Source organism: Xyrauchen texanus, chromosome 20, assembly GCF_025860055.1.
Source record: "Xyrauchen texanus isolate HMW12.3.18 chromosome 20, RBS_HiC_50CHRs, whole genome shotgun sequence".
In the NCBI taxonomy this organism is placed as follows: Eukaryota; Metazoa; Chordata; class Actinopteri; order Cypriniformes; family Catostomidae; genus Xyrauchen; species Xyrauchen texanus.
Window position 1 is genome coordinate 17,950,804 of NC_068295.1, and position 26,804 is coordinate 17,977,607.

The 26,804-nt window shown below is 37.9% G+C and overlaps 1 protein-coding gene across 1 annotated transcript in view; it reads right to left on the reverse strand.

The window, feature by feature from the left end:
- Window positions 1-26,179, reverse strand: part of unc5b (unc-5 netrin receptor B) — a 94,019-nt gene extending 67,840 nt beyond the window's left edge. The window contains exon 1 of the mRNA XM_052151177.1: window positions 26,064-26,179. Coding sequence (XP_052007137.1) covers window positions 26,064-26,076 — 13 coding nt within the window. The 5' untranslated portion in view covers window positions 26,077-26,179. The remainder of the gene's footprint in view (window positions 1-26,063) is intronic.
- Between the last annotated feature and the right edge of the window lie 625 nt (window positions 26,180-26,804).

Below are 26,804 nucleotides of genomic sequence, written 5' to 3' on the forward strand. Positions count from 1 at the left end.
GTATTTACACATACTGTAAAGGGTTACTAATTTCTCCCTAGTGAACATTCATGAAATATACACCACCGCATATTGTGTATTAAAATCCTTAGATTTATGAAGTAAAATATTCAACGACTGGATAGGTGAGACTAATATAGTGTGACTCATGCATAGCTATAATCCTTCCCTGAAGTTTGAGATGAGCGAGGCATTTCCAAGTCGTGTTCTAATCTCAGAGTACCATGAAACGCAATGCGAAAACATCACACAAGACAAAAACAGAGAGTGTGAGAGGGCATGGTACACAGAAACTAGACATCACAAACAAGAGATTGATGAGAAATTGGTAGAACCATATGGAAAAACCAAACAAGAGGAAAAATAGACCATGTAAAATAAATAACAACTTGGCTTTAACATGCCCCTTGCAAAAGTAGCAAGACCGTTATTAAAGGGAAAGTTCACCCAAAACTGAAAATGATGTCATCATTTACTCACCCTTATGTCATTCCAAACCCCTATGACTTTTTTTTATTTGGAACACAAAAGGTGATCATTCAGCTTTTTTAATGCCCGATATCCAGAGAGCAGGGTGGACGATAGGTCAATACAATGCCGATATATCACAAAATGTAATATAGTAAATAAAACAATTTGATAATATATATATATATATATAAACTCTTATTTAGCACTATATGTTCTCAATTTCACACAAAACTAAAAAAAATCGATTGTATTTTAAATGGTAGATAGCAGTTTCTTAAGATTTGTGTTTAGTCATCAAAATGTAGTACTTTATTCGTACATGAATAAATTGTTAGAAGGAAATAACAGTACACAGCAGTCCAGCAACCATGGATAGCATGTCCACATTAGCAATCGTATTTACTCTTAAAATACAGAACCTTATTTTCATCCTACCTCAGTACGCAGCCTCTGGAGGCAGCGTTTTCCTGGTTTTGGATGCAGCCTTTTAGTTGCACTCACAGATCCAGCACCAGCAGCAGCAATCTCTTGACGGTTTAAACAGCCTGGATCGCCTGCTTTGATAGTGAACAATTTTTTTTATTTGATTTTTTTTTTATTCTAGCTAATGGAATACACACTTCTGAGGAAGATATTAGATGCCGCTGGATTTCCGTGAGGTTCATGAATTACATCTGTTAAATGAGATATCTGCATATTTGCAAACAGTGTATAATACAAGTTTTATTGATATTTGCCTTTTATCATTAAAAATATTACAGGGAACTGTTGAGGAGAGACTGTTAGAATACGCTCTTTAGAGGTAAATACATGAGCGCTCCACAGGATGCTGGATCTGCTGAAGTTGTGTGAGGTTGGGTTATTACATCAATTTAATTTATTTAATAAATTAGATTATTTGCCTTTTTATCATTAGACAAGACAGTTATCGGAGAATGTTGAACACAATATTTAATCAGGGCTCGACGTTAACGCATGTCCGCTTGTCTGGGACAAGAGGATTTTTGAAAGGGCAAGTGAAAGAATTTTACTTGCCCGACCTGACAAGCAGATTGATTAAAATGTCAATAACAAAACAATAACCAGCTATGTATGTGATAGCCCAGGCCTGTATCACTTATTAGAAAGGTTATATTCTTATTCTGCTGTTGAAATTAATCCAGAGCACAAACTATTTAATAATTTGCTAGCAATCTAGTAACAGCTGCACCCTGTTTGATTGACATGCGGCATATGTGTGTGTACTGAACATGCGCGTAAGTTCCGAAAATGCTTGTCCAAATGCACGCCTGAACGGTCAGATTTGAGCAATGTCTTGGTGAGGTATTCATGTAAACACAGAGAGTGATGTCTAACCTGAAAGTAGACAGTGGCTAAAAAGTGGATTTGTATTAAAATGTCAGACTTGTAAGTATAAATGTAAACAGGGACGGATTACCAACCGGGCCAATGGGGCCAGTGCCCAAGGGCCCTTGACTGCCCGGGGATGCCCTGGGCTTTGAGGCTGCTCTTGACTGGGTAACTTTCCTAGCTTTAAAATGTATTATAATCATACATTAGTAGTAGTTTTATGTTGCATTCCATTCGGAATATTTACTTGAATACTTGATAGCCTACTGCTTTTAAAAAAAATTTAAGCTGTTAAAAAAGCATAGAAATTTCTTCATTTGTATTATTTTTCATCTATTTCTATTCATCACTCTTTTTTATTTTTATTTTATTACTGACAATCCTGAATAGTTACTTAAGAACTTGAAACCATTATTCCATAACTAACATATTAGTGATATTATTTGTTATGGATTTGAAGCTGATATTGAGAATTGTCTAATTTCACTACAGACTACTGAAATTTTGATATTGTGATAATGCCTTTATTATACATGGCAGATCTTGATGCAATAGCATGATGAAAAAGTAGATCTCATTCCATAGAAGTGTGAGCACCCCTGCTGTAATGATGGTGATGGAGGCTTTCATTTATTTGACTACCATACATAAAATAACAAAATAATGATCATATGACAACAGCCTACTCCCCTAACCAGTGCAGTTTACATATTAAGTTCAAGGAAATCCGCTGTTAAAAAGACTAATGTTTTTTTTTTTTTAAAGTTCAATAAATGCATGATATTTCCAAAATCACTGATTAATCATGTTAAAAAATCGTGATCTTAATATTGACCAAAATAATCTTGATTATGTTTTTTGCCATAATCAAGCAGCCCTATCAGAAGACATGGAATATAATGCATCAGTCGTATGGGCCACATCAAAATATAACAGACCAAAATAAAACTCCTTTTTCACTGTACATCTTTCCATTACAATCTCTACAAACAATCATGATTTCAAGCTTGATTACCCTTCCTGGTGCTATGCATGTACAGAGCTCAAGCTTAAAAACTGGTTAAAAATAAACCAAAAGTGTACTCATTTTTAATTATTATAAAAGTTGTACATGATATGTATGTATGTTTATATTATTATTATTATTATTATTATTATTTATTTTTTTATTTTTTTTATTTAAGTAGTTAATCATGTACATTTTATTGTGTATAAAAGCCCTTCCAGTGACAGGAGTTGAAAATTAGCTATAGCTATAAACTTTATGTGCAACACATTAGTGACATGCTTGGTTTTGACACTATGTTTGTTTGCATTGTCCCTGTCAAATAAAATTTAAATAAATAAATAAAAGATGGTGCTAGGAAGTGTAATCAAGCTTGAAATCATGAGATCCATATATTTTGTATATTTTGATATATTTTGGTCTGTTCTCACCCAAAACCAATTAGATCACTTTAGAAGACATGGATTTAACCATTGAGTCTTATGGATTGCCTTTATATGGTTTTTGGAGCTTCAATATTTTGGTCACCATTCAGTTCCATTATACATCTACAGAGCTGAGATGTTCTTCTAAAAATCTTCATTTGCATTCTGCAGAAAAAAAGAAAGTCATACACATCTGGGATGGCATGAGGGTGAGTAGATGATGAGAGAATTAAAATGTTTGGGTGAACTATTCCTTTAAAAACTTCACATTTTGTGTTCTATGGAAAATATAATGTCATGCGATTTTGGAAACACATGAGGGTGAATAAAAGATGACAGCAAATTAACTGTTGGTGTGATATATTCCTTTACACAAAGTGGTGACCAATTACCTTCCAGCGCCCAAAAATCTTTTAGCTCATAATCTAATTGTGCATGGTTTATCCTAGCCCACCAGATCCTCTCAGGCATTCCCTTGAGGAGGGAAGAATAATGAAATGTACACTGCAGTCCAAAGCCTGGCCCCAGCTGAGAGGAAACTAGTGTAAACACACAGCAACCCCTTCAATCTCCCTCATATGAGCAATAAAACCAATTCTAATATCCAGTTTGGAGCATGCTTTCATTTGTTTACCTTAGGTGGGCATAACAGGGTCCAGAGGGAATGGATGCATTAGCAAGCGAAAGGGTAACACAAAGTCTCCTTCTCTGTCTATATCTCTCTCTGCCTGGGGCTGAACAACTCTACACTCACTCAATCCAGCTCTCAGCTTCCTATTCTTGTTTCATAATTCATCTTAAACAAGGGGGGAAACAAACAAGCAGAGAAGTGACCAGATGCTGATAAGAGCAAAGCCTATCTTTCAGGGGAATACATGTAAGAGAGAGCAGAAGAGGACATTTGAGTATTTGTGTGTATGTGTTTATACGGGAGAAAGATTACTCAAAATACAACAATTTTACAGGGCATAACAATTATGCAACAACCCAGGTGTTCTTACATCAGGTATTGTTCCACATCTAGCTGTGTCCCAAATGATGCAGTATACACTATGTACTCGGCCATCTAGTGTATACATTTTCAAAGTGTATTACTATCCCAAACTCAACACTAACTTTTTTACTACACAGAAGCAGTCACTGTTTTTCAGCTGATAAATGTGCCGTTTCATATGCACATGATATGTTGCTTCAGCGTGTTAGCCAAACACATATCTCAAACAATGTACATATTCACACAGCATGAGGTGATGATAAAGCATTCAACTCACATTTGTAAGGTGCTTCACAGTTCGGTTGGAAAAGAACATCGTCCGGGTACTCGTAGTACACTTTTTTTTGTTGCATTTTCATTGACTTCGTTTACATGAACACCAGAAGTGGGTTATTGCGAGAAAGCAGTGTTCTGGTTTACGTGCACTGTTTAAGCGGTGTACTGCTCACTCTTGTATACATGCCAGTAAGCATCTTTTGCAACACTTATGTAAATAACAAACATGGTATCCGAGGAAAACTTCACTATTTTATTTTCTGTTGCTTCACTTTATTTCCAGATATTCCAGAGATGTTGATGTGTATGTTTCCTTACCTTTCACGACCTCCAGCGAAAGTGTGCTTCAATAGTAGGGTTTCCCTTTACGTAAAACTCCAGGATTCCCTCAATGTACCATCACATATACATGAACATGAGGGATCGTCAATATTTTACAGTGGTGTTTATAAATGGGTATAGTTTGTAATGTATGTGCTTTTCACACTGTACTCCCAGAAATGTTTTGTTGACTTGTTGTTGGGCTCCATCCTATGTTGTTTGTTATTCGGTCTGTTCCACACACATGCACGCTCTTCAAAACTCTATTAGAACAGTGTTTATATAGCCACATAAGCAGCTTTCTCCAGGAGAAACCTATGTGTGTTAAACATCTTTCTCATAATCCCTTAAATGTCGAAACGGCATCATTTACATGATGTTTCAGAATGCCAAAACCCTAGAATAACCTTCTTTCTTAAGTGCATGTAAAAATGGTCATTGTGAACATACCATACTACTCACACTAGTTACATTACAAAATGGCTTAGTATAGTGCAGAAGTATGCATTTTGGGACACATCTATACTCAATGCAAGTATGTACGTAAACGCAAACATTTCTAGCTAAGCACTCGTTTTAATACACTGTCACATTCCGAAATGTGTCAGACCACCATTTATAACGCAAAACAAGTACGTGTTGCATCCTCAACGTTCTCACAAGGGTTGCTGTTGTGGGCATTACCATGATTGCTGTTCATCTACAGGCAGTTTTCACTTTCAGATCACTTACTGACATGGTGGAGCAACAGTTTGATGATAATCTTGCTAAGCAAGTTAGTTACAGTCGACATGTTTAATGGCAAAGACTCTGAGGTAACTCTATCACCTCCTCTTGAATAGGTTTGTTACCGCAAGAGTAACACACAAACACATGTTAATTATGCACTTGTAATACATTGGCCAGGCACTGACATCTGCATTTGCATTACGGGTGGAGGAAAAAAGTATTGTATACTCACAGAGCGGGCAGGTCAGGCCATTTATGCAGTTATCAGCAGAGAAAATATGCTGAAGTGGTAAAATGTATGACACCATAACTAAGCTCATCATCCAGCACTCTCCACAAAACTGGCATACATTCCTGCTCAATCTCAGTATCTTCTCTCTCTCCCCATGGGAATTAGTACTGTAAACAGAGCTTAGCATTTTTCACTGAAATATTATCAAAATTATAATTACATTTGAATTTAAAAACATTATTTCAGGTAGGGGAAAAAATCTTCCATGTTGTATCGATTTTTATTGCAAATAACATATCTGGCTGTTCAAAAATGTGCATAAAATTAAGTTAAACAATTCAGCCAGTTCATAGTCTTGACTATTAAGTAAAAAAGTGTGTTGCACAGTAGCCTATACTGGTGCCATAGCATCATAATATTGGTGGTACCACAGTGTGTTTCAATAAATACAACAGTATGTACGTACCTAATGCTTATGCAGCGAGACGCTGATAAGAGAGCAAGGCACAGTCAAGACACAACCACCAAAGACCTCCACTTCTGGGGGCCGTTCACTCCGAACACGTTTGTCTTTTTCTATGTAAGCATGCACTACACGGACTCTTTGACCGTTGTAATGTGTCCCACTGTTTTTTCATTGTCTAATACAGTAACAATTAATTTTTAGATGTGCCTAAAGCATCTCTAGACACCCTTGCACTGTGTCTGTTTTAGCTAACTAATTGACGTCATCATCAGTGCTTGGTATAGATCCAAGCACTGATGCATTTGAATGTGTATTTTTATCTTATTTTTGTCTATTTGGTGAATATTCAAATTTAAAATTTTCATTCAACAGCCTAACTGGGCATGCTTAAACATTGGGTGTAGTCATTACAATGGCGTTTGCTAGGTAGGACATGTGCTCTGTAGACAGCAGTATACCGAATATCCTCAACTTAGCTTTGTTTACCTATACTGGTGCCATAACATGGACTCAAGCTTCATAATATACCACAGTGTTTTTCAATAAATACAACATTATGTACTTATCTAATGCTTAATGCTTAGGACAAACAAACACTGAACATATCGGTGTTGCTATGACAGCACGCAACACTCTCAACCTGCACAAGTGCTATGAGTGAGAAGTGAATCTCTGAGGTAAACTTTAGGAGAGTTAAAACGATTTAGAGAGAAAAGAAAATGGATATTGCGGATGTACTTTTATATTTATTTTATCGTAATTTATTTTACATTATATATTATTATAATTTTAAATATTAAATATTTTACACCCATCTACTGAGCTATTTTAACTTTAATGAACAAAAAGGAATTAATGCTGTGAGTGTCAATGAAGGAAACACTGCATCCTCCGAATTCCTGTGAAAAAGGTTGAATTTGAAGGATGCATTCGGAGTTCAAGAACAATGCGACCTCCAAAGCACACAGCCTTCTAAACGAGACACAGCGAGTCACAGAAACAATGACACAAACACGGCAACAAAGAAAATAAATTGTGGTGTGTCATCAATAGTAAATGTATTGTTGATGTGGTTGGTCTGTTTTTATCATCTCTCTGCTGTTATGTTCTTGAAATCTGGGCCTGTGGTTAGGCATTTTAATCAATTTTCTATTAAAGTAACATGGTCGGTCTGAGAGTGAGTTGGGTACAGGCCCAACCCTAAAAAATTATATGAAATCTAATCTGAATTATGGTTCAAAGAGATTAGGGATCTATAATCCCTTGAATAAACAGGAGGAAAAAAGCTCCCTCCTGTGGGACACCATTTGATAATAAGTCTGTGTGTAGCTGAGTGTGTGTTTGAAATGGAGTTTATGGTAGAGGTCTTCAGAGATGGACAACACCATTTAATCAAAACCATGATAATCCCCAAATCACCCCACTTGCACTCTGTCTCCTCTGAGCCCCTTTTGACCATCCATCCTCTATCTCTCTACAACCTCAAAGCCAATCTGAAAGCCAGGACTAAAAATCCTTTGGTGATCATGTATGAACCAGTTAGCTAACCCTGTTCTCATCAGGGCTGTGACCCAATGAAGCCATCACTTCAAAAATATGAAATATGGAAATGGAAATTGAAAATGTAAGAAATAAAAAAGAAAAATAGCACTCTTAATCCTCAGTCTCTTTATGTGGCATGCTCTTTTTATCTGGATGCTTTTTAGACAGCTCATTGGATGTTGAATGAGATCATTATGTAACTTACCCTGAAAACTCTACCTAAAATTTCCCTGAAAAGTGTAAACACTGTGGTGGTTTTGACATGTAGCAACATCTGCTCAGCCAGTGGTGGGAGATTGGGCCGGGACTATCTGTTTTGCTGCTTATTGGTGACAGGTTGACAGGAGTGTTTTGGAAACACGCATACACACACACACACACACACACAAACACACACACATGGAATTTAAGATGGCGCCGAGTATGGTTGCTGCACTGCGAGCTCCGACCCAGTATTGCAGTTTTTTGTTTGTTTTGACTAAGATTCTTGTGTTTTCGTCTTGGATGTCTTCCGCCTCGTTGTCTACAATAAACACATGCTTTTGGACATTGGTTCTTTAATAGCACACTGAAATATATCAATTTTAATACTTCAGTGCTGACCCACTGTTTTCAAACACGACAGCAGAGCCCTTTGTCTGGGTTGCCCAGCCACGGAAATGCAGTCAGAAATGGGGAAGGAGAGCCAGCGTTCTCGTCAGACTAATATGTCGTGCAAATCGACCCCCACTACCCAGCATTCTACTGGCAAATGTTAAGTCTCTGGCCAACAAGCTCTGCAAGCTGATAGTGCGGATCTCTCTCCAATGAGAGACGAGGGACTGCTGCATTATCTGCCTTACAGAAACTTGGATGTTTGCAGAGGTTCCAGACTCAGCCATCTAACCCATGGGGTTCTCAGTGCACCGAGCAGGCAGAGTGATATGTATGTTTATGATCAACAATTCCTGGTGTGATCAGAGGAACGTACATTCTATCAAGACTTTCTGCTCTCCTGATCTGGAATTTCTCATGCTTCTGTGTCGACCATTCTGGCTACCGAGGGACTTCACAGCGGTCATTATCACAGATGTGCACAACACCCACAATCCAACACAGACCAGGCACACAAGGAACTGTATGCAAGCAGGAAATAGCGCACCCTGAGGCTGCTTTCATTGTGACCGGGGACTTTAACAAAACAAAATTCAAGCCCATAGCACCAAAATAATACCAACACATCAGTTTCAACACATGAGGGGACCGGGCTTTGGACCATTGTTTCTCTACCTTTCGGGATGGCTACATATACCTCCCCCACCCTCCATTTGGCAAATCAGACCACCCTTCTGGGGACTACCACTTTTAATTCGCATGGAGGAGCATTAACAAGCCAGTTAAAACTATCTGAGAGCCAAATGCCAGTACAGGGACAAGACTGAAGGACAGTTCAACACCTCAGACTCTAGAAGCATATGGCAGGGAATCAATATCATCAGACTTCAAAGGGAATAAAAACTCTCGTTTTGTGGGAAATTACACAGCCCTCGCAGAGAGAGCTCCTGCAGCCGAAGCTACAGAGGTTAGTTCATTCCCTGTCTCTGTAGCGGATGCAACCCGATCTTTCCGACGGGTGAATATCCGTAAAGGCGTGGGTCATCAGAGCGTGCACGAACCAGTTGGCTGGTGTTTTTACAGACATTTTCAACCTTTCAATCTTGGTCCCCACATGCTTTAAAACGTCCACCATTATGAATGTTATCAATCCAAAATCACTTGCTTAAATGACTGGCATCCTGTTGCTCTGACCCCCATCATCAGCAAATGATTTGAGAGAATAATCAGAGGTTACATCTGCTCTGTGCTGCCTGCCTCACTGGACTCACTGCAGTTTGCATACCACAACAACCGCTCCACTGATGATGCCATTGCATCTACACTACACACTGATCTCTTCCACCTGGAAAAGAGGAATACATATGTGAGAATGCTGTTTGTAGACTACAGCTCAGCATTCAACACCACAGTGCCCTCCAACACACAACTCCACAGCCATCATTAAGTTTGCTGTTGATACGACTGGGGCTGGTTATCGAGTTTGATACATTTTAGGCACCGACCGAATTGCCTCTAAACTACTGAGTTTAAAAAAATGTCTTGTCGTTCGGTACTAAATTTCAATACCTTTTCAAGGGGTTAATCTCGTCAACATCAGTGAAAAGCATATAGCATGCTAGATGTGCCCAAATCTAAAAGGAAAAACACTAGTTTATAAAAGTTACGCCCCCCAGAGACACGGCTCACATGTGAGGCTGTAGTGTGTATGCGTCCCAACACCCATACTTTACATGTAAAATGTGGAAAAGATCAAAAGTGTGGCTACATTTCACCAGGCTCGATGTCAACAGCGCGTGACGCAATATTTGTGACAAGATAATTGCTGCCAAGACCAGCAACATGACAAATCTAATGAAGCACTTGACAGTGCACAGAATAAACTTGTATTGACTGGTACAGTCTTCTAATTTTGTGTATACTGTATATTGTTTATAATTTTTTTGTATACTGTCTTCTTATTTTGTATATACTGTATATGATATATTATTAGGTGTATATTGTATATGGTGTTGTGTAACAAGATGTGTAAGTGTAAATCAGAATTTTATTGAAATTGTATTCATGTTATGTTGCTTGAAACCACACCCAAGACTTTCACCCACTGTTGCACTTGTGTCTATGGTTGATTGACAATCAAGGGTTTTGATTTGACACACACACACACACACACACACACACACACACACACATGTTGGTCTACCTATCATTATGAGGACTTTCCATAGACATAATGATTTTTATTCTGTACAAACTATAGATTCTATACCCTAACCCTAACCCTACCCCTAAACCTAACCCTCACAGAAAACATTCTGCATTTTTACATTTTCAATAAAACATTGTTTAATATGATTTTTAAGCGATTTAAATTATGGGGACACTAGAAATGTCCTCATAAATCACATTTATAGCATAATACCCTTGTAATTACTAATTTGTAACTTACAAAATTGTCCTCGTAAATCACAAAAACACGCACACACACACACACACACACACACACACACACACACACACACACACACACACACACACACACACACACACACACACACACACTTTATTTCGGTAATTGAGTACTCTACTAAGTTTCCAGTTTATCAAACAATGTCTACTTAATCATTTGCTTATTTATTTTGTATGATTGCTTGTTGCTATGAACAATTTATCAGAAGAAAAGTGTTTTTGAGTTTAGGCACTAAATCAAACGCAAAGGTTTACAACCCACACTTTCAAGCACCATTCAATATTCTATCACTTCACAAAATATCCTCTGGAACATGTTTTTCTACGTCATAGCAAGCACAAACAAGCAACTTATCTGCACTGCTAGTATCTGGATATTTATCATATCCAGTACAAATTTCTTACAAGATTTAGGTTTGCAACTTCATCTTTGATGATTTCATTGCACATCCCCATGTCATTTTTATGTCTCCGGCGATGTTTTATCTTTCGCTGCAACATTAATCAATCTCTTCCTGTTTTATATATTCATCTTTCTTTTGAAGAAAGTCTCTCTTTTGCTGAAGCCTTTGTTTTCTGACCTTTGGATGAGTTGTGGTGAAATGCCATTTGAGCATACATGACATCAGTGACTCCTAAATCTTACAGTTCAATGTGATCTGCCATTATTATGCTCCATGAAATCACCAAATTTATTGGCTAGTTAGAAAGGAGGGAAAAAGGTTACCAATCCATCTTATATTAGCTATACAAAGACATAAATTGTTAGTTTCAAACCATTTTTTTTATTTTATGCTTCCTCCCTTGGCTCCACCTAGAGTGTCCCATACTTAGAACTGCTGATATGAAGATCTCGGCACAGTTTAAAAGTGGATCGGAATATTCCTCTTCACAGTCCCTCTGGAGGTAATTTCAATGCACCATGTACATTTTCTAGTTTTTATAAAACTTCTCTATGCTTTCACATGTTTATATGTGGTTATGTGCTGTTCTTTGTTTAATATGTCATGCTGATAATTTTTAACAAAACCATTTACACAATCATCTTTTTATACTTTTTGAAATTTTTTACACATTTCTGAAATTGAATGGACCACTTTTATGGCACTTTTATTGTATTTTCTATGTTTTTGTCTTTCTTTAAATATTGAAAGACCATGTTCACACTTAAAAAAATAATTTTTTGGCTCAACAACCATAAAATATCCAAATAAATAGCTTCTGTTCTGAAATGTAAATATTTATAAAATATTTACTTTACTTAATTTGCATTAATTTGTAAAACACAAAATATTAAATATAAGGTGATCTTGGAGTGATACATAAAGTAAAATAATAATTGTGGGTACCTTGAACATCTTTTAAAAAATTAAGATTTTATGTTCTACTAACTCAAACGATCAAGTACAGAACTGAGGTTGTGGACAATACCCATAAGCCCTTGTGCTTGAATAATTTAAGTATGTTTGTTTGGTCAAAAGAAACTGATTGGGGCATGTAATTAGTTGTTATTAAGAATTCATAGAGATTTTAGCTCTTTATAGTATTACTGATGTTGTTTTACTGTAATTAGATGTTTTGTGTATACTTACCATTAGGGTGATAAGTGTACACTTTTGGGGCTTCTCCACTGCACGGGAAACTAAACACGACTTGACTCTGCTCGCTTTTTGGGGGTTTTCCACTGTGGATAGTATCTGGTACTTCTTTAAGTACCACCTCGGTCGAGGTTCCAAGCGAGCCAAGCCAATACTAAATGTGACGTCAAAACCCTGAAGATCACTGATTGGTCAGAGAGAATCGACACTGGATTTGTGACATGGGACATCAACGCACTAGTTTTAAAGTTAGCAACAGCTATAGCAGTATAATTTGTTCACGCGACTTTTGAATTGTAAAAAGAAAATTGCTGTGTGCAAAACCACACCGTGTTCAATAAACAAGGTGCAGACGTTTTTCTCATTAGCGACGAATGAAACAAAGCAAAACGAAAAAGTTTTTCAGGAAGTGTCTCAGCAGTTGGCCGCACATGGCTACCACCGGACCTATCAAAAAATGTTATAAAAGTGACAACAGAACCATCAGGAGAAGTGGAATCGGTTTGACCAAATGGACGCTATATAGAGGAATGAGGAGAGTGAGCAATGGGAGGGAGAGTGCCCTGGACTCTGGAAATGTTGTTGGAGTCCATGATGGCGGATGGTATGTTAACTCTATGCTCTGCTTGAAAGCTTCACTTTATTTAGTTGACCAGCTACTGGACAGCTTGCTTCTAAAACAACCAGGCCAATTTAACTGTTGCACTTGTGTAAAATCTCCATGCAACAACTGCTTTATGCAGCACAATGAGCTAGTAACTAACAGCTAGCTGTCGTGTTATTGTTTATGGTCAGTAATGTTTGTATCACATTTAAGATGATGTCACGGCAGTAGAGGTGGCGCAACTATGACGATCAGTCTATAAACCCACCCACGTTGAGGCAGCACTAAACTGCAGTGGAAAAGCAAGCTCAGAAAATTAATGCGAGTAGAGTCGAGTCAAACCGAACCGTAACGTTCAGTGGAAAAGTGCCATTTGTTGAAGTTGGATCCCTTTTAATCAATGTCTTTTTTTGTCTGTGGATGTGACTGTCCATAGCTGAAGTGCAGCTTTATCTGCACTTCTTTGGGGAATCAATTGTTTAATGATTGACCTCCGTCATTATTTTCTTACGAGCCAATTAAATAAAGTAGACAGAATAAAATACAAATTAATTTGAAACAACATGCTATTATTTTCTAAATCTTATTAGTATAGCATATCTTTTTAAGTAAATAAAATAGAATGAACTGATACAGTTATGTATAACTAACAAAGGTTTTCTAGTTTATTTACTTGCACACCAATAACACTTACAAAGTGTTTACATGAGATTTGAAATGATCGGGTTATTCTCTTCTTTGGCGTCAAAATGCAAACAGGCATTTGCACAACACTTGCGCACACTGGATAAGCCGGTAAGTACGCAGATACATTTTCTTTACATGCAATGCGAAATCAGGGTAATGAGAAAAAATCTACATGTTCTGATTGTTTTTTACTGAAACTGCTTATGATCTTATCCCAAAAAAGAAAACAATTTCAGGTGTTTACATGACCTTACACATTGTCAGCTTATTAAGCATAATCGCTATAAGATTGTGCATGTTAACACACTCATTATATGGTGAGAGCTGCTTAATTCTTAAAAAATATATATACTTTTGTGTTCCATGGGAAAAAATAACAACATTTGGGTTTGGAACAACATGAGGGTAAGAAAAAAATTGCATCATTTTCATTTTTTGGGTGAACTAACCCTTTAAAACAATACTGTCATTGTACGCTTGATGAGAAATTACCTTTGAACTCTGGCTCTTTGAGTGTCTTTGTTTGCCAGACCTTTTTGACTAGCCTATTTCATTCAGCAAATCTTGTGTTCCCATGCTCCAAGTTAAATAGAACCACATACTGTATACTCAATGGTGACCAATGTTACTAATTAGTGCTAATATTTTAAAGTGTCTGATGAACCTGTAACACCAGATTGAAAATGGCATCATGAATACAAATTCTTCAAAAGAATGAAGGAGCCTCTCAAGTTACCAAATGGATCAAACAAGTCAGATGGGACTTTTTATGTCCTCAAAGGTATTTAAGGTTGTATTGCTATCGTGGGGTGTGACACCCTATCCCTCTTCCAGGACGTCTCTGTGTAATTACATGAGAGAGGCCATTGTTTCAACACTGCTCCCTCACCAGATAAAAGACAGGTAAGACATAGTCATGTAATTGGCCCTCTTGTTGAGGGAAGAGGAAGAGAAAGAGGCTGGATTTGTTTCTATGTCCTGCTTATTCTTGTTCCCAATATTTAAAAAAAAACTTCTCTCTGTGTATCCTCTGTGGCAATCAGACTGTCTCCAGTCGATTGGGGTCATTATTTCCAAAGTGTCTGTGCCTTCAGGGCAGATGTGTAAATTGTGGTGCTAAAGTGTCCGGGCCTAATTTAGGACAGATTTACGCCCTCGACACCACTGTATAACTGTCAGTCAATACAAACACACACTCAACAACAAATACATTCTTAAATGCAGAAGTAAGCAAGTGTGCGAGATGTGGGTGGACACCATCAAATACATAAAGACTCATACAAACATCTCTTTTTCATGTCAGTCAAACTGTGTCATTTTAAATCAAAGAAACAAAAGCTCTCTTGTGGTCAATAAAACAGCAAACGATTTTAGCTCAATTCACATGCCTTTTTTTCTCCCACATTTTAACTTTTTTTTATTTTAGAAATTAAACAAAGGAATCAAAAATGTGTATAAAAGTCATCATCAGAAACAAGAAGTAGGCACTGCAGTAATGGCATCTCAAAAGTGCTTGGGAGTAAGTTTACCCTTACAGTTCCCTGTAGGGTCTTTGTTGTGGTTTAATCTCTCTCTTGGACAGATGGCAACATAAAGACCTCCACAAAAAGTATTCCCTGACCCCAGACACACAAGTCAATGTTTCATGCCAGTCTGCTTCTTCCACCACCTGTCTATTCCTGAGTGATATACTGTTGGGTACAGCCCTTACATCTCACCTGACAGAGCAGAGTAGACTCCCTGTGGGTCTGTCTTTCCAAACACATCTTCTGTTAAAACCTCAATCCCACGGGCTGCTGGTTGGCTGTCTACCTGGCTCAAGCCAGCATTTAAGATTTAGACAAAGCCTGAGCATGTTTTGTATTTAGTAGCAAGTCGTTTGATGTTAAAATGCTACAGACCAGACAAAGAGAATGGGTTGGAGGTTTACTGTAGGTTAACCTCATGCACATGTACAAAAGGTGGGGCTATGTGGCTTAACTGCACTGTACATGGCTTACAGTAGCGTTGGTTCAGATAGACATGTTGAGACAAGAGTACAACAGAAAACTAGAGCCTATTTTGAAGTGCAACTTATCGGCTGTCTCCCATTCTTAATCAAAACAAAACTTGTTTTGTTATCAAAGTGTTTTTAAAAAACTGTCAATGTGTGGTCATCTGTGATTAGATCTTGCAAGAGCGAAAAAGATGAGATGCAGTGTTTACCAAAATCAAATCAAAACCAAGTTCAAATAAATTTGAAAGTTCAAAAGATGTATTAGTGGTCTCAGTTAAGTTTGGATTAGGTATCAACTTTAGGTGTCTCAGATACTATCTAAGACACTTGTTATAATTTAATACACCGATGAGCCACAGCATTAAAACCACCTGCCTAATATTGTGTAGGTCCCCCTCATGCCACCAAAACAGCGCCAACCCGCATCTCAGTATAGCATTCTGAGATTCTACTCTTCTCACCACAATTGTGCAGAGCGGTTATCTAAGTTACCATAGACTTTGTCAGGTCGAACCAGCCTGGTCTTTCTCTGTTGACCTCTCACATCAAAAAGGCATTTCCATCTGCAGAACTGCCACTCACTGGATGTTTTTTGTTTTTGCCACCATTCTGAGTAAGTTCTAAAGGCTGTTGTGTGTGAAAATCCTAGGAGATCAGCAGTTACAGAAATCCTCAAACCAGCCTGTCTAAGAGAAGAATTGCATCTCAGAATGGCGCTGTTTTGGCGGCACAAGGGGGACCTACACAATATTAGGCAGGCAGTTTTAATGTTATGGCTGATCAGAGTATGAGTATAGAGGTGTAAATTAATGTGGATGGCATAGCTCAGATAATTTGGTCTTGGAATAAGTCTAATCGACATTTAGTATATTTATATGTGCAGTTAAATTCGAGCTACAGCTCCTTTTTAGAGGAGAAGTAGCAGACTTAAGTGAAAGTCTATATTTGATCTCCATTCAGTCTCATTGCTGTCTTGGGGTATTAAACAACTGAGATATTAAAGAGATCTAATTTGTGATGTGTCTATGGGTAGCACAAAAAAAAAAAAAAAAGCCAAAACGAAGAATGAAAGACAACTGGTTTGAACCCCATATGTCCTGAAATACTTTTTTTTTAAAAGAGTTTGTTATTGCTATACTGCCATGTCTCGGTTACAACCTCACAAAACCAAATCATTGAAGACTTTTTGTAACACGGAATACTATTGGAAAAAGCAGTCTCTCCCCTGATCTGACAATATGATGTCAAGAGTCTTTAAAGAAAGTCCCACTGCTTCACTTCAACATTAATCAATCAAGGAGAAACACCCTGTCCACATCTCAGCTTTCAGATCAATAAACATCTTCACATCATTTATGAGTGCAATCCACCTCCCCCCGCTCTGACCTCCCTCTCCCCGTAGACCTCTGGGCTGGCTCGACTCGACTGGTCATGGAGCGCTCTTGAGCGAGACATGCAGGGGCATCAGAGTTTAGAACGATTGCGTGGAGAGTTAATGAAGCCACACCAGTCAGCATGGCTGTCCATCTGCTTCCTAAATCCTCATAAACATGAGCAATTCTGTGATAGGGTGCTAGCCAATCCTGTGCTCACTTGTGAAATTTACAGACATAAGGACTGTATTGCTTACTGTGAATGGATAGATGGGCAAGAGGGTTTTGGGCTGGGTTGGGGAAGTGAACAATTTTAGGGGTTGCAGATTTATGTCTCAGGTTTGCAAGTCACTATGTACGCAGCACACCTGCTAATCGGAGCAGAGATGTGAAGCAGAGCAGAGTGAATAGAAAGGTGAGGGTGAGGTCGGCCGTGCCGTCCATCTGTCCATCTGTCCATCAGCGGGTAAGAGGCTTGGGAAACAGAAGAGGTGGGCAGAAGTATAAAATACAAGCAGAAAATCCAAACATTACGCAAGCAAACCGCTCTCGCACTGCATTAAACCCAAGGATGCCAATCTAGAATGGATTAAGGCAACATGTCAAAAGACACAGATGTTAGATTTGCATGAGCGAGGTGTGTGATAACACACATTGCCATGACTGACAGGCCCAGTGAACATGGCCTTTCTGTGATCATAAGTTAGCATTTCAAGTGCCCCTGTGCTTTCCTCCAATTCACTCCACTTTCCTTCTCCTGGCAAGCATATGTATGTGTGTTCACATTTTCACTTGCCCCAAAACATTTATAGTTATTTATACTATAAATTATTCAAAAGTATATATTTAATAAAAATATGATATAATTTGATAAAATCTATAAAATATTCTGAAAGATTATTTTATAATATATATATATATATATATATATATATATATATATATATATATATATATATATATATATATATATATATATATATCCAGGCAAAGCTGGAAAAAGGAAAACCGGCTTCCACATTCCAAAGGGTGTGGAAATAACACCAACATGCATCCCATGGGGATTAAGCTACACTATTTAGTCCCTTCCAGAACAAGCCCAGTAGTCAGGGTGTAGCCAAAATCCACGACTCATCCCAAGGCGTTTACTGTGGAACCAGGGCTCATGACCTGCTTTCATTTGGATACATGGAACAGTGTCTATCGGTGTGATAAAACATATTCTGAAAATTCTGTCATCATTTACTCACCCTCATAATGTTTCAAAACTGTTTGAAATGTATTCTCCCATGGAACACAAAATGAGACGTTAGGCAGAATGGCCAGTCACAATTTACTTATATTGTATAAAAAGGAATTGAAATGTGACTAGTGATCGACTGATATGGGTTTTTTTATTGGCCGATGCCGATATCTAGAGAGGAGGGTGGCTGATAGGCCGATACAATGACAATATATAACACAATTTAATATAGTAAATAACATAAACATAAAATTGCTAAAAAGTAGCACTATATTTACTCAATTTCACATTAAACTTGAACTTTGTAAAAAACAATTACTGTACTTGAAATGGTAGAGAACAGTTTCTTTTGATTTCTGTTTAGTCATCAAATATTTGTAATTTATTTGCAAATGAAGAAATTGTTAATATATTAGGAAGAAGGAAATAACAGTACACACAGTAGTCCAGCAATCATGGATGACATATCCACATTAGAAATCACATTTTCTCAAAAAATACCAAATCAAACCAACTGCACATACAGTGCATATTGAATAAGACGTTTACTCATAGCACACATTAAGGAAATTTACCTTGAAGTTGCACTCACATGCTTGTGCGGATCCAGGATCCAAGCAGCAATCCCCTGACAGTTTAAATGGCCTGGATCACCTACTTGGATTGTCACGGACGGACTGTCATAATTTATTAATCAGAGGAACTTTTGATCCTGATCTTTAAGTGGTTGATTCTGGCTGATGGAATACACACTTCAGAGGAAGATATTAGATGAGCGCTCAACAAGAAGAAAATGCTGGATTTTCATGAGGTTCATGAATTACATCTTTTTAAATAAGATATCTGCATATTTGCTGATGGTATATAATAGAAGTTTTATTGATATGTGCCTTTTATCATTCTAAAAGTTACATGGAACTGTTGAGGAGAGGCTGTTAGAATATGTGCTTTAATACGTAAATTAAATAAATGAGTGCTCCACAGGATGCTGGATCTGCTGAAGTTGTGTGAGGTTGGTTTATTACATTTGTTTAAACAAGATATTTGCATATTTGCAGACAATATATGATATAAGTTTTATTAATGTTTGCTTTTTTATCATTAGACAAGACAGTTAAAAGTTACAGGGAACTGTTGAGGAGAGAGAGAGGAAGGATGAGACAGACTAGCACTTTAACATTATGAGCTCAAACGTGTCTGCCAAGGCTCTAATATGCAGACCGTTTAAATTAAACCATGTTGTTTTTTTAAATGACACCATGTTGCACACCGGTCTATTATTGTAGTAACACGATGGCACTTAACAACAAAAGGAACCGTGATTCGTCGTTAACACGTTTCAGTCGCTTCAAATGCAAGCAGGCGATTCTCAGCGCCCTCAAGAAATCAAAGGGGAAAATGTATCGGCCAATGCTGATAATTAAAACATTCCTTGGCGATATATCGGTCGACCACTAATGGTGACGGAGACTAACCTACTGCCTAACATCTCCTTTTGTGTTCCACAGAAGCATTAAAGTCATACGGATTTAGAATGACATGAGAGTGTGTAAATGACAACAGAATTTTCAGTTTTGAATGAAATATCACTTTAATGTCTAAAGGATACAAACATGACAAACATTATGCAACAGCTTCAGTGGATAAAACATTTATTGCACGGTGAAACCCTACTTGAAGACCTCTTTATATCAAATGTATTTAGTTAAATTGATATACTGTTATAAAGTGATTGTGTGTCAAATGCAATATTCTCATTTTCTGGTCAGGCAAAAGCAAAGGTTGCTCTCTTTACAAAAGCACACTGTGTGTGGCCTTCTACATGGCACAAAGAAAACTATAGTGACTCCACAAGAGGACATTACTCTTTGGTCACACCCCATCAGACTGCCTTTACCGCATGGCACACACACACACAGTGTAAGTTTCATGCCAGCACTGTGACATGAGAACCAGCCGGTAAGCAAGCATGTGTGTATGTGAGTGTATGTGTGTGTTCTTGCAAATCCCTCCCACAAGGCCCTCTGTAGCATGCAAACCATAGTAGAACCCTAATAAAAAAAACAAAGATCTTCTACCCACCATCCTCTACCTCTGGGACAGATGGGAGTCTTAACAACCGTTAAACTCAGAGAGATTGGATTCTCCACGCTGCCTTCCAATCAGTAACTCCACAAACCCCCATCACAATAAGGGAGCCAGAAAGAATAAGAGCACAGGAGGGAGTGAGCAAACATGAGTAAAGTGGAGATTCAACACACAAGTACAAAGTACAATAGAAAGGTGTTTCATAAAGTTAAACCAAAAACAGTCTTTTGGGAGATGATGGGTAAGGGAGTGGTTTAAACCATATATCTAGTGAGTAGTGAAGACTTAAAGGGATAGTTCACCCAAAAATGATTAAATTTGACAGAACACACACAAAAAAGATGTTAGGCAGAATGTTAGCCTTAGTCATCATTCACTTTCATTGAATCTTTTTTTGCACACATTGAAAGAGAATGAATATTCTGCCTAACATTTTTTTTTTGTGTGTTCCACGGAAGAAAAGACATATAGGTTAAGAAGAACATTAAGGTGATGATTTAAAAAGACGATAATATTACAAAAAAGCCTGTCCATTACTACAGACAATAATTCCAACTAATTTCTCAGTTTGTCAATAATAATAATAATAATAATAATAATAATGTGTGAAGAAATGCATTTAATAATGGAAGTCTGTTGGACACTATTGTATGCTTGCCCCACAGATTGACATTGTAAGTGCATAACTGTAAACTAAAAAACAAAACATTTCTGTGGTACCCGACTTTGTATTTGTACTTGTTATTAACATGAATTATTCCTTTAAAACAGTAATTTAACCTCAAAAAGAGACACAGAAACAAAATTATACAGTTACACTCTCGCATAAACCACAGATTGGCTGAGGTCTATCTTCAGCCATGGACCGGTTTGAACTTCCTTTGAAGGCTAAGAAGATGAAGGAAATCTCTATGGCCTCAGAAAGTCTCTCTTTCAAGGCAGGACTCACAAAGGCAGGTGGACTGCAAGAGACCTATTCACGTGGCCCTAGCACCACTGCTTCCAGACCCCTGCCGAAAAGGAATTTGACATGCTTTTCAGACCCCACAGGCATTGTCAGGGGGTCTGAGCTGGAGGCCCTTCAATCCAGATTCTTTTAACTTTCATATACAGTATTAATTTGAAGAACCTTGCAAGCAGTTGGTATGCTAGGCAGACTCAGAAAATCTGCTTGTAGGATTGAGTATAAAAAAAAGGGGCAGTGAAAAAAAAAAGACAAACATGCAAGTCACATACATCTATCAATCAAAAAGAGGGCATCGGTTTTCCAGCTGGTGCAACTGAAGACAGTCAAAGCAAACAGTTTGACAGACAGAGTTTATCAGTCTCACACTCTTTTAAAAGAGTGAGAGACTGATGCTCCTAGATGTCTGTCATGAAGTTGGGTTTGGAATAGATGCTACAGTATGCAGTAATCTTTGGACTCTGACAGACACAGCAGCCTCTACTCTGAGCCTTGGGGAAAGCTGTCCGCCAAAGACATTGTTGGCTTGGCATGAGACTCAGCTGCAAGTCTGGCTCATTGTGAAATGCACAGTGGTTGCATGTTTGCCAGCAAAGAAATGTTTCTTTTAAAGCATGGAGCCAATACAGCGCAACAGTGACTGCCCATTTATTCAGCAGTTTAGGTTCTGGAAGTGTTTTTCCATTCATTTTTACCATGGAGGTTTCATAAAATCGTTCATAAAAGAACCAAACCGACTAGAGCCTAAGTGAAACACCACATAACAAACTGTGATTTGAAGCAAAAAAGACAAAGGTTCAAGACTGGGTACTTAATATCTTTAATAAGGGAATTAACTATAATCCCATGGAGCAATGCGAATGACATGAGTGAATTACAAACAATATAAATATATAAAATTATTGATTTTAAGTTGTTGATTATAATTAGAAACTATTTATTTTAATTTTATTGCAAGTGTTTTATCAATAAATTGGACTGGGCTCAATTTCTGCAGTTGGTTTGCCATGACTTTCTGATCAGTGGATCTTTCTCTTCAGGATTGATAGGAAAGTAGTTTTTTATCATTTTAACATTAATTCCACTAATAAAACAATTTTTTTTATGAAGCTCAAATTACGTGGACTGATGCCTTCAACAGCAGCATACACCACAGATTAGACCACGCGCTCTATATGTTGATGAAAAAAGGGTTAGACTTGGTCTTTATTTCAGTTAAGCCCAATAACTCTTGACAGTATTGTTTAGGAGGACTAAATAAGAAGTGTGACTATGAATGGAAAGCCGAGACAGAGGAAACACAATCATACACTGTCAGACACTCTCGGCAGCTAAAGAAGCTACGAGTCTGCCGAACCCTCCTCCCGCTCCCCCTTCACCCCACAAATATCCCACACACCATGGCAGAAAAGAGCCCCATTCAGTTTTCTATTCAGTCCCGGCACAAAGCCACCCCACCGAGTCATTCTTCTATAGACCCTGACACTCTCCACCCATCCGACCCACAAGCACCACCACCCAGCTGCCATGAACTGAAGAGTCTCCCACTCTTCTATCCTCATTCAACCATTTACTTCTCACTTTGACTTTATTAAAGTCTCTTTCTTTTCTTTCCCATCATCCATACATCTTTACACATACTGTTTTATCTCAATATTATCCTTTCCAGCTCCTCTGTTCCTCTGTTGTGCATTTATCTCCAACTTTCTTTAATATATCTTATCAACCTAGTCTCCTTGCTCTTCCTTCCTCTCTCACACACTCTATCGCTCCTGTTTTTGCAGATTTATGGTGGTGAACATGCACAGTATTGGCAAAGCATTAAAAATGTCCACCATTAATACAGAGATCTCCAGGCATCGATAAGAACCTTAATAAAACATCTCCACTCAACAATTTTTTTATCACGTTGCTTACTGTTGCTGTCCATCACTCTCCCTCCTTCTCTCAGCCCTGCCGCTGTCTCCTTCTCTCAGACTGTGCCAGGGACTTAATGATGCTTGAATGCCAATGCTTCTGACTCCTGACTTTTCGCTTTTGCTCTATTTTTTAATAAAGTCTATTTAAAAGGCAATCCCTGGCTTCATCTATCCCAGTACATCTCTCTGAGATATATTTCTCTAAGTTTCACACACTTTCTGCATTTTACTTTCAAGCGGTCGATGAATGTGTCCGCTATTCCTGACACTTTCTTATCTTCACATGCACACATACCATGCACCATCACATTTACCCATCTGACACTGAGCATCTGATGAAGAACTTCCGATTATCCAAACATGTGATACATTGCCCTGGCAATAACCCAACAACAATACTCTCAACAAGTTTCTATACTGATACACTCAACACTTACACCTGTACGTTCAAAAGACACATGTCAAACAACACTTTAGGAATCCACTGTATCATAAACAGATCACACACACAACCATAAACTTCATTTAAAATATTAAAGAAGGCCACTTTACAGTGATGAATAATACAGTACAGGGGTGAGTGGAAAACCAGCGTTCTCCTCCAACGCCCTCTCCTCACCCCTCTCTCTGCCTCCCACAGTGGCCATAAAGCTAATGGACACCACAAGACATGCGGTTCAAATCTCTGCCAGCCATCTAACCCATCTATGTATTTTTGCTTTCGCATTTAACTTCCTTTATTCCTTTACAAGACTTCCTTGCTGAAAAGACCAGCATTGCAGGTCACCGGTAGGGTTTGGAACTGAGAACCTTATTCAGAAACGGTTCTATTTTTAAAAACATACCGGAATAAAATGATTTTCATAACTTTCAGTTCCATTATTGGTTCTCAAACATAAATTTTTCTCCCAATGTGGACACAACCAAGTACTAAAATACATAGTAATGTGTTTCCTGCAACACCGCTGTTGAATCAGCATCATGACACTTACAGTACAGCATGACCAGTGTAGTCTGATTCCCAAACAAAAGACTAATTTCATTAAAATATGAAATTATCTCATAATTTGATAACAGGTTGCTGAAGGCAGTAAATCCAATAGAGTACAACAGTCTGGTTCCAGAAGTAAAAATCCCATTTATTTCTTCCATAGACTAATTGATTTTCAACACTAACATATAAACCTTCTAAAGACAAACCTACAGTGAGCTCATAGGCTGTTCATCAAGGGCATATGCTTCTGTTAAAGCCATCAGTCAGAGTTATTTCAACTTCATTGTTTGAAAAATCATGTTAAATAGTGCAATTCCTGGTGAACAACAACAATACCTGTGGTACAGCAGTGAAAGATCCACCAGAGAACTCCAACCAAGCAAGCCCACAGAAAAAGCCCGGAAAAGACCATCCAATTTCATTACGTACGCTGAGTGACACACTATAATCGGTCTTCCTTCACCCTCAAACTACTTATTTATTAGTAAATATTAGAATATTTTGTGATAAACTGAAAATATATGGTTTCTTTACTTATAATCAACAACTTAAAATCAATAGTTTTAAATATTTCCAACGGTTTTTATCTGATTACATAATTCGCAATGCTTCATGGGATAGTAGTTTGTACCCTCGTGAAAGATGGCAAGCATACAGTGTTGTAGCTTTGTCTTTTTATCAGATTTTTTTAAATACTTTTTTGCTTCAAATCAAAGTTTGTAATGTGTGATTCACCTCAGAGTTGGTTGGTTTGGTTCATGGTTTAGATCTCTTTTATAAAGGATTTTTTGAGAAGTCAATGGGAAAAATGTATGGGAAGTGGGTGGTCACTGTTGTGCTCTATTAGAAATGCATTTATCATTTCCCAATAAAAATTATTCTTAAGTACTTAAAGAAACGTTAACAGAATTGTTAAAGACTGGAATTGTCGGGGGCCTGGGTTGCTCAGCGAGTATTGATGCTGACTACCACCCCTGGAGTCCAAAATGATAATTCTGTTATCAATTACTCGCCCTAATGTTGTTCCAACCCTGAATGACTTCCTTTCTTCCATGAAACCAAAATAAAATGTTATACAAAATGTTAGCCTCAGTCTTCACTCACTTTCATTGTTTGGAAAAAGATTAAAAGAATGTGAATGGTGATTGTTGCTCATAATGATGTAAATGATAACATATTTCAATTTTCTTTTTTTTTAGGGGGTGATTTATCCATTTGACTACCGAGATAACCTTAGTTAATAAGACCATGCTGGTTGACCAGCTTTACTGGTGAACTTGTGAACAGCATTGCCATGCTGGTCTAAGCTGGTCTTTTTAGCAGGGTTACTGGTTCTCAAATTACATCAGAACTTTTATTTCCCTTTTCTCTCAGAAGCAGCATATTGCATATCCTTAACTGAATTTCACAATATATAATGGTACATTAACTGGTTGTATTTGAGTAAATCAACCAGACATGTCTACACCAACAAAAGTAATTTTTCTGGGTTAGATCAAGCAGAAATATATCCTTGAGCTAAGAAATTGCAGGTTTCCATTTTTTTCATCATACGATGCATGGCTGCAAAGACAAAAACTTGACTGCAAATCACAGACGATATACCGAAATGATAACCAATTACACCCCCATGCTGAGAGTTCCGGCAGCCTTCACTGGGAGGATACAACATGTTATGCTCTCTAAACATGATGGTGTGGTGGGGGAGACACAAGTACATACCACCCTCCTCCATCTTGACCTTAGGCACTCTAGCCTGACCCCAAGACACACCCACTTTTCTACCAGCAGCACTCCATGGTCAAGCCACTCGGTCACCTCCTCCACCTAATCCTTCTAAAAAATCAAAATGATAAGACTCAAAAGTTTTGGTCTTATTCAGAGGATTCTTAAATGAGTAAGCTTATAAAACTCTCACAACTCACATGCACGTGCATGCAAATCTAGACAGTGTGACTCCATTACATACACAAGACTCAACCTCCCGACTCAATCCAACTCAAGCGTTTATACAGGGATGATCTGCCAAACAAACAAACATGCATTTGCACATACACACACACACACACACACACACACACACACACACACATGCACATCAAGCAGGGAGGAGAAAAGCTGATGGGGCAAAGAAGCCAGACGTGGGTTCCTGGCAGTCTGGGTAATTAATGTGCATGTCAACACAGAGAGAGTCGTACCATACAGGAAATCTGAGCTCAGCACATCCACAATACAGACAGACAGAAGGGGGAAGAGGAAGAATAGAGGAATGGACAGAATGAGAGAGAAGATAAATGTTATTTATTTTGACTGTGAATCTTTATGGATGTGCTGAAATATGTGCCTGCATCTTTGTCTCCCTTAGAGACACTAAAGCTCAAACTGAACACATCATGCAGTCTTGGTGAACTTCTGTCAGTAAAATCATAAACAGTACAATGAGTACAATGAGTTTCTCTCCAA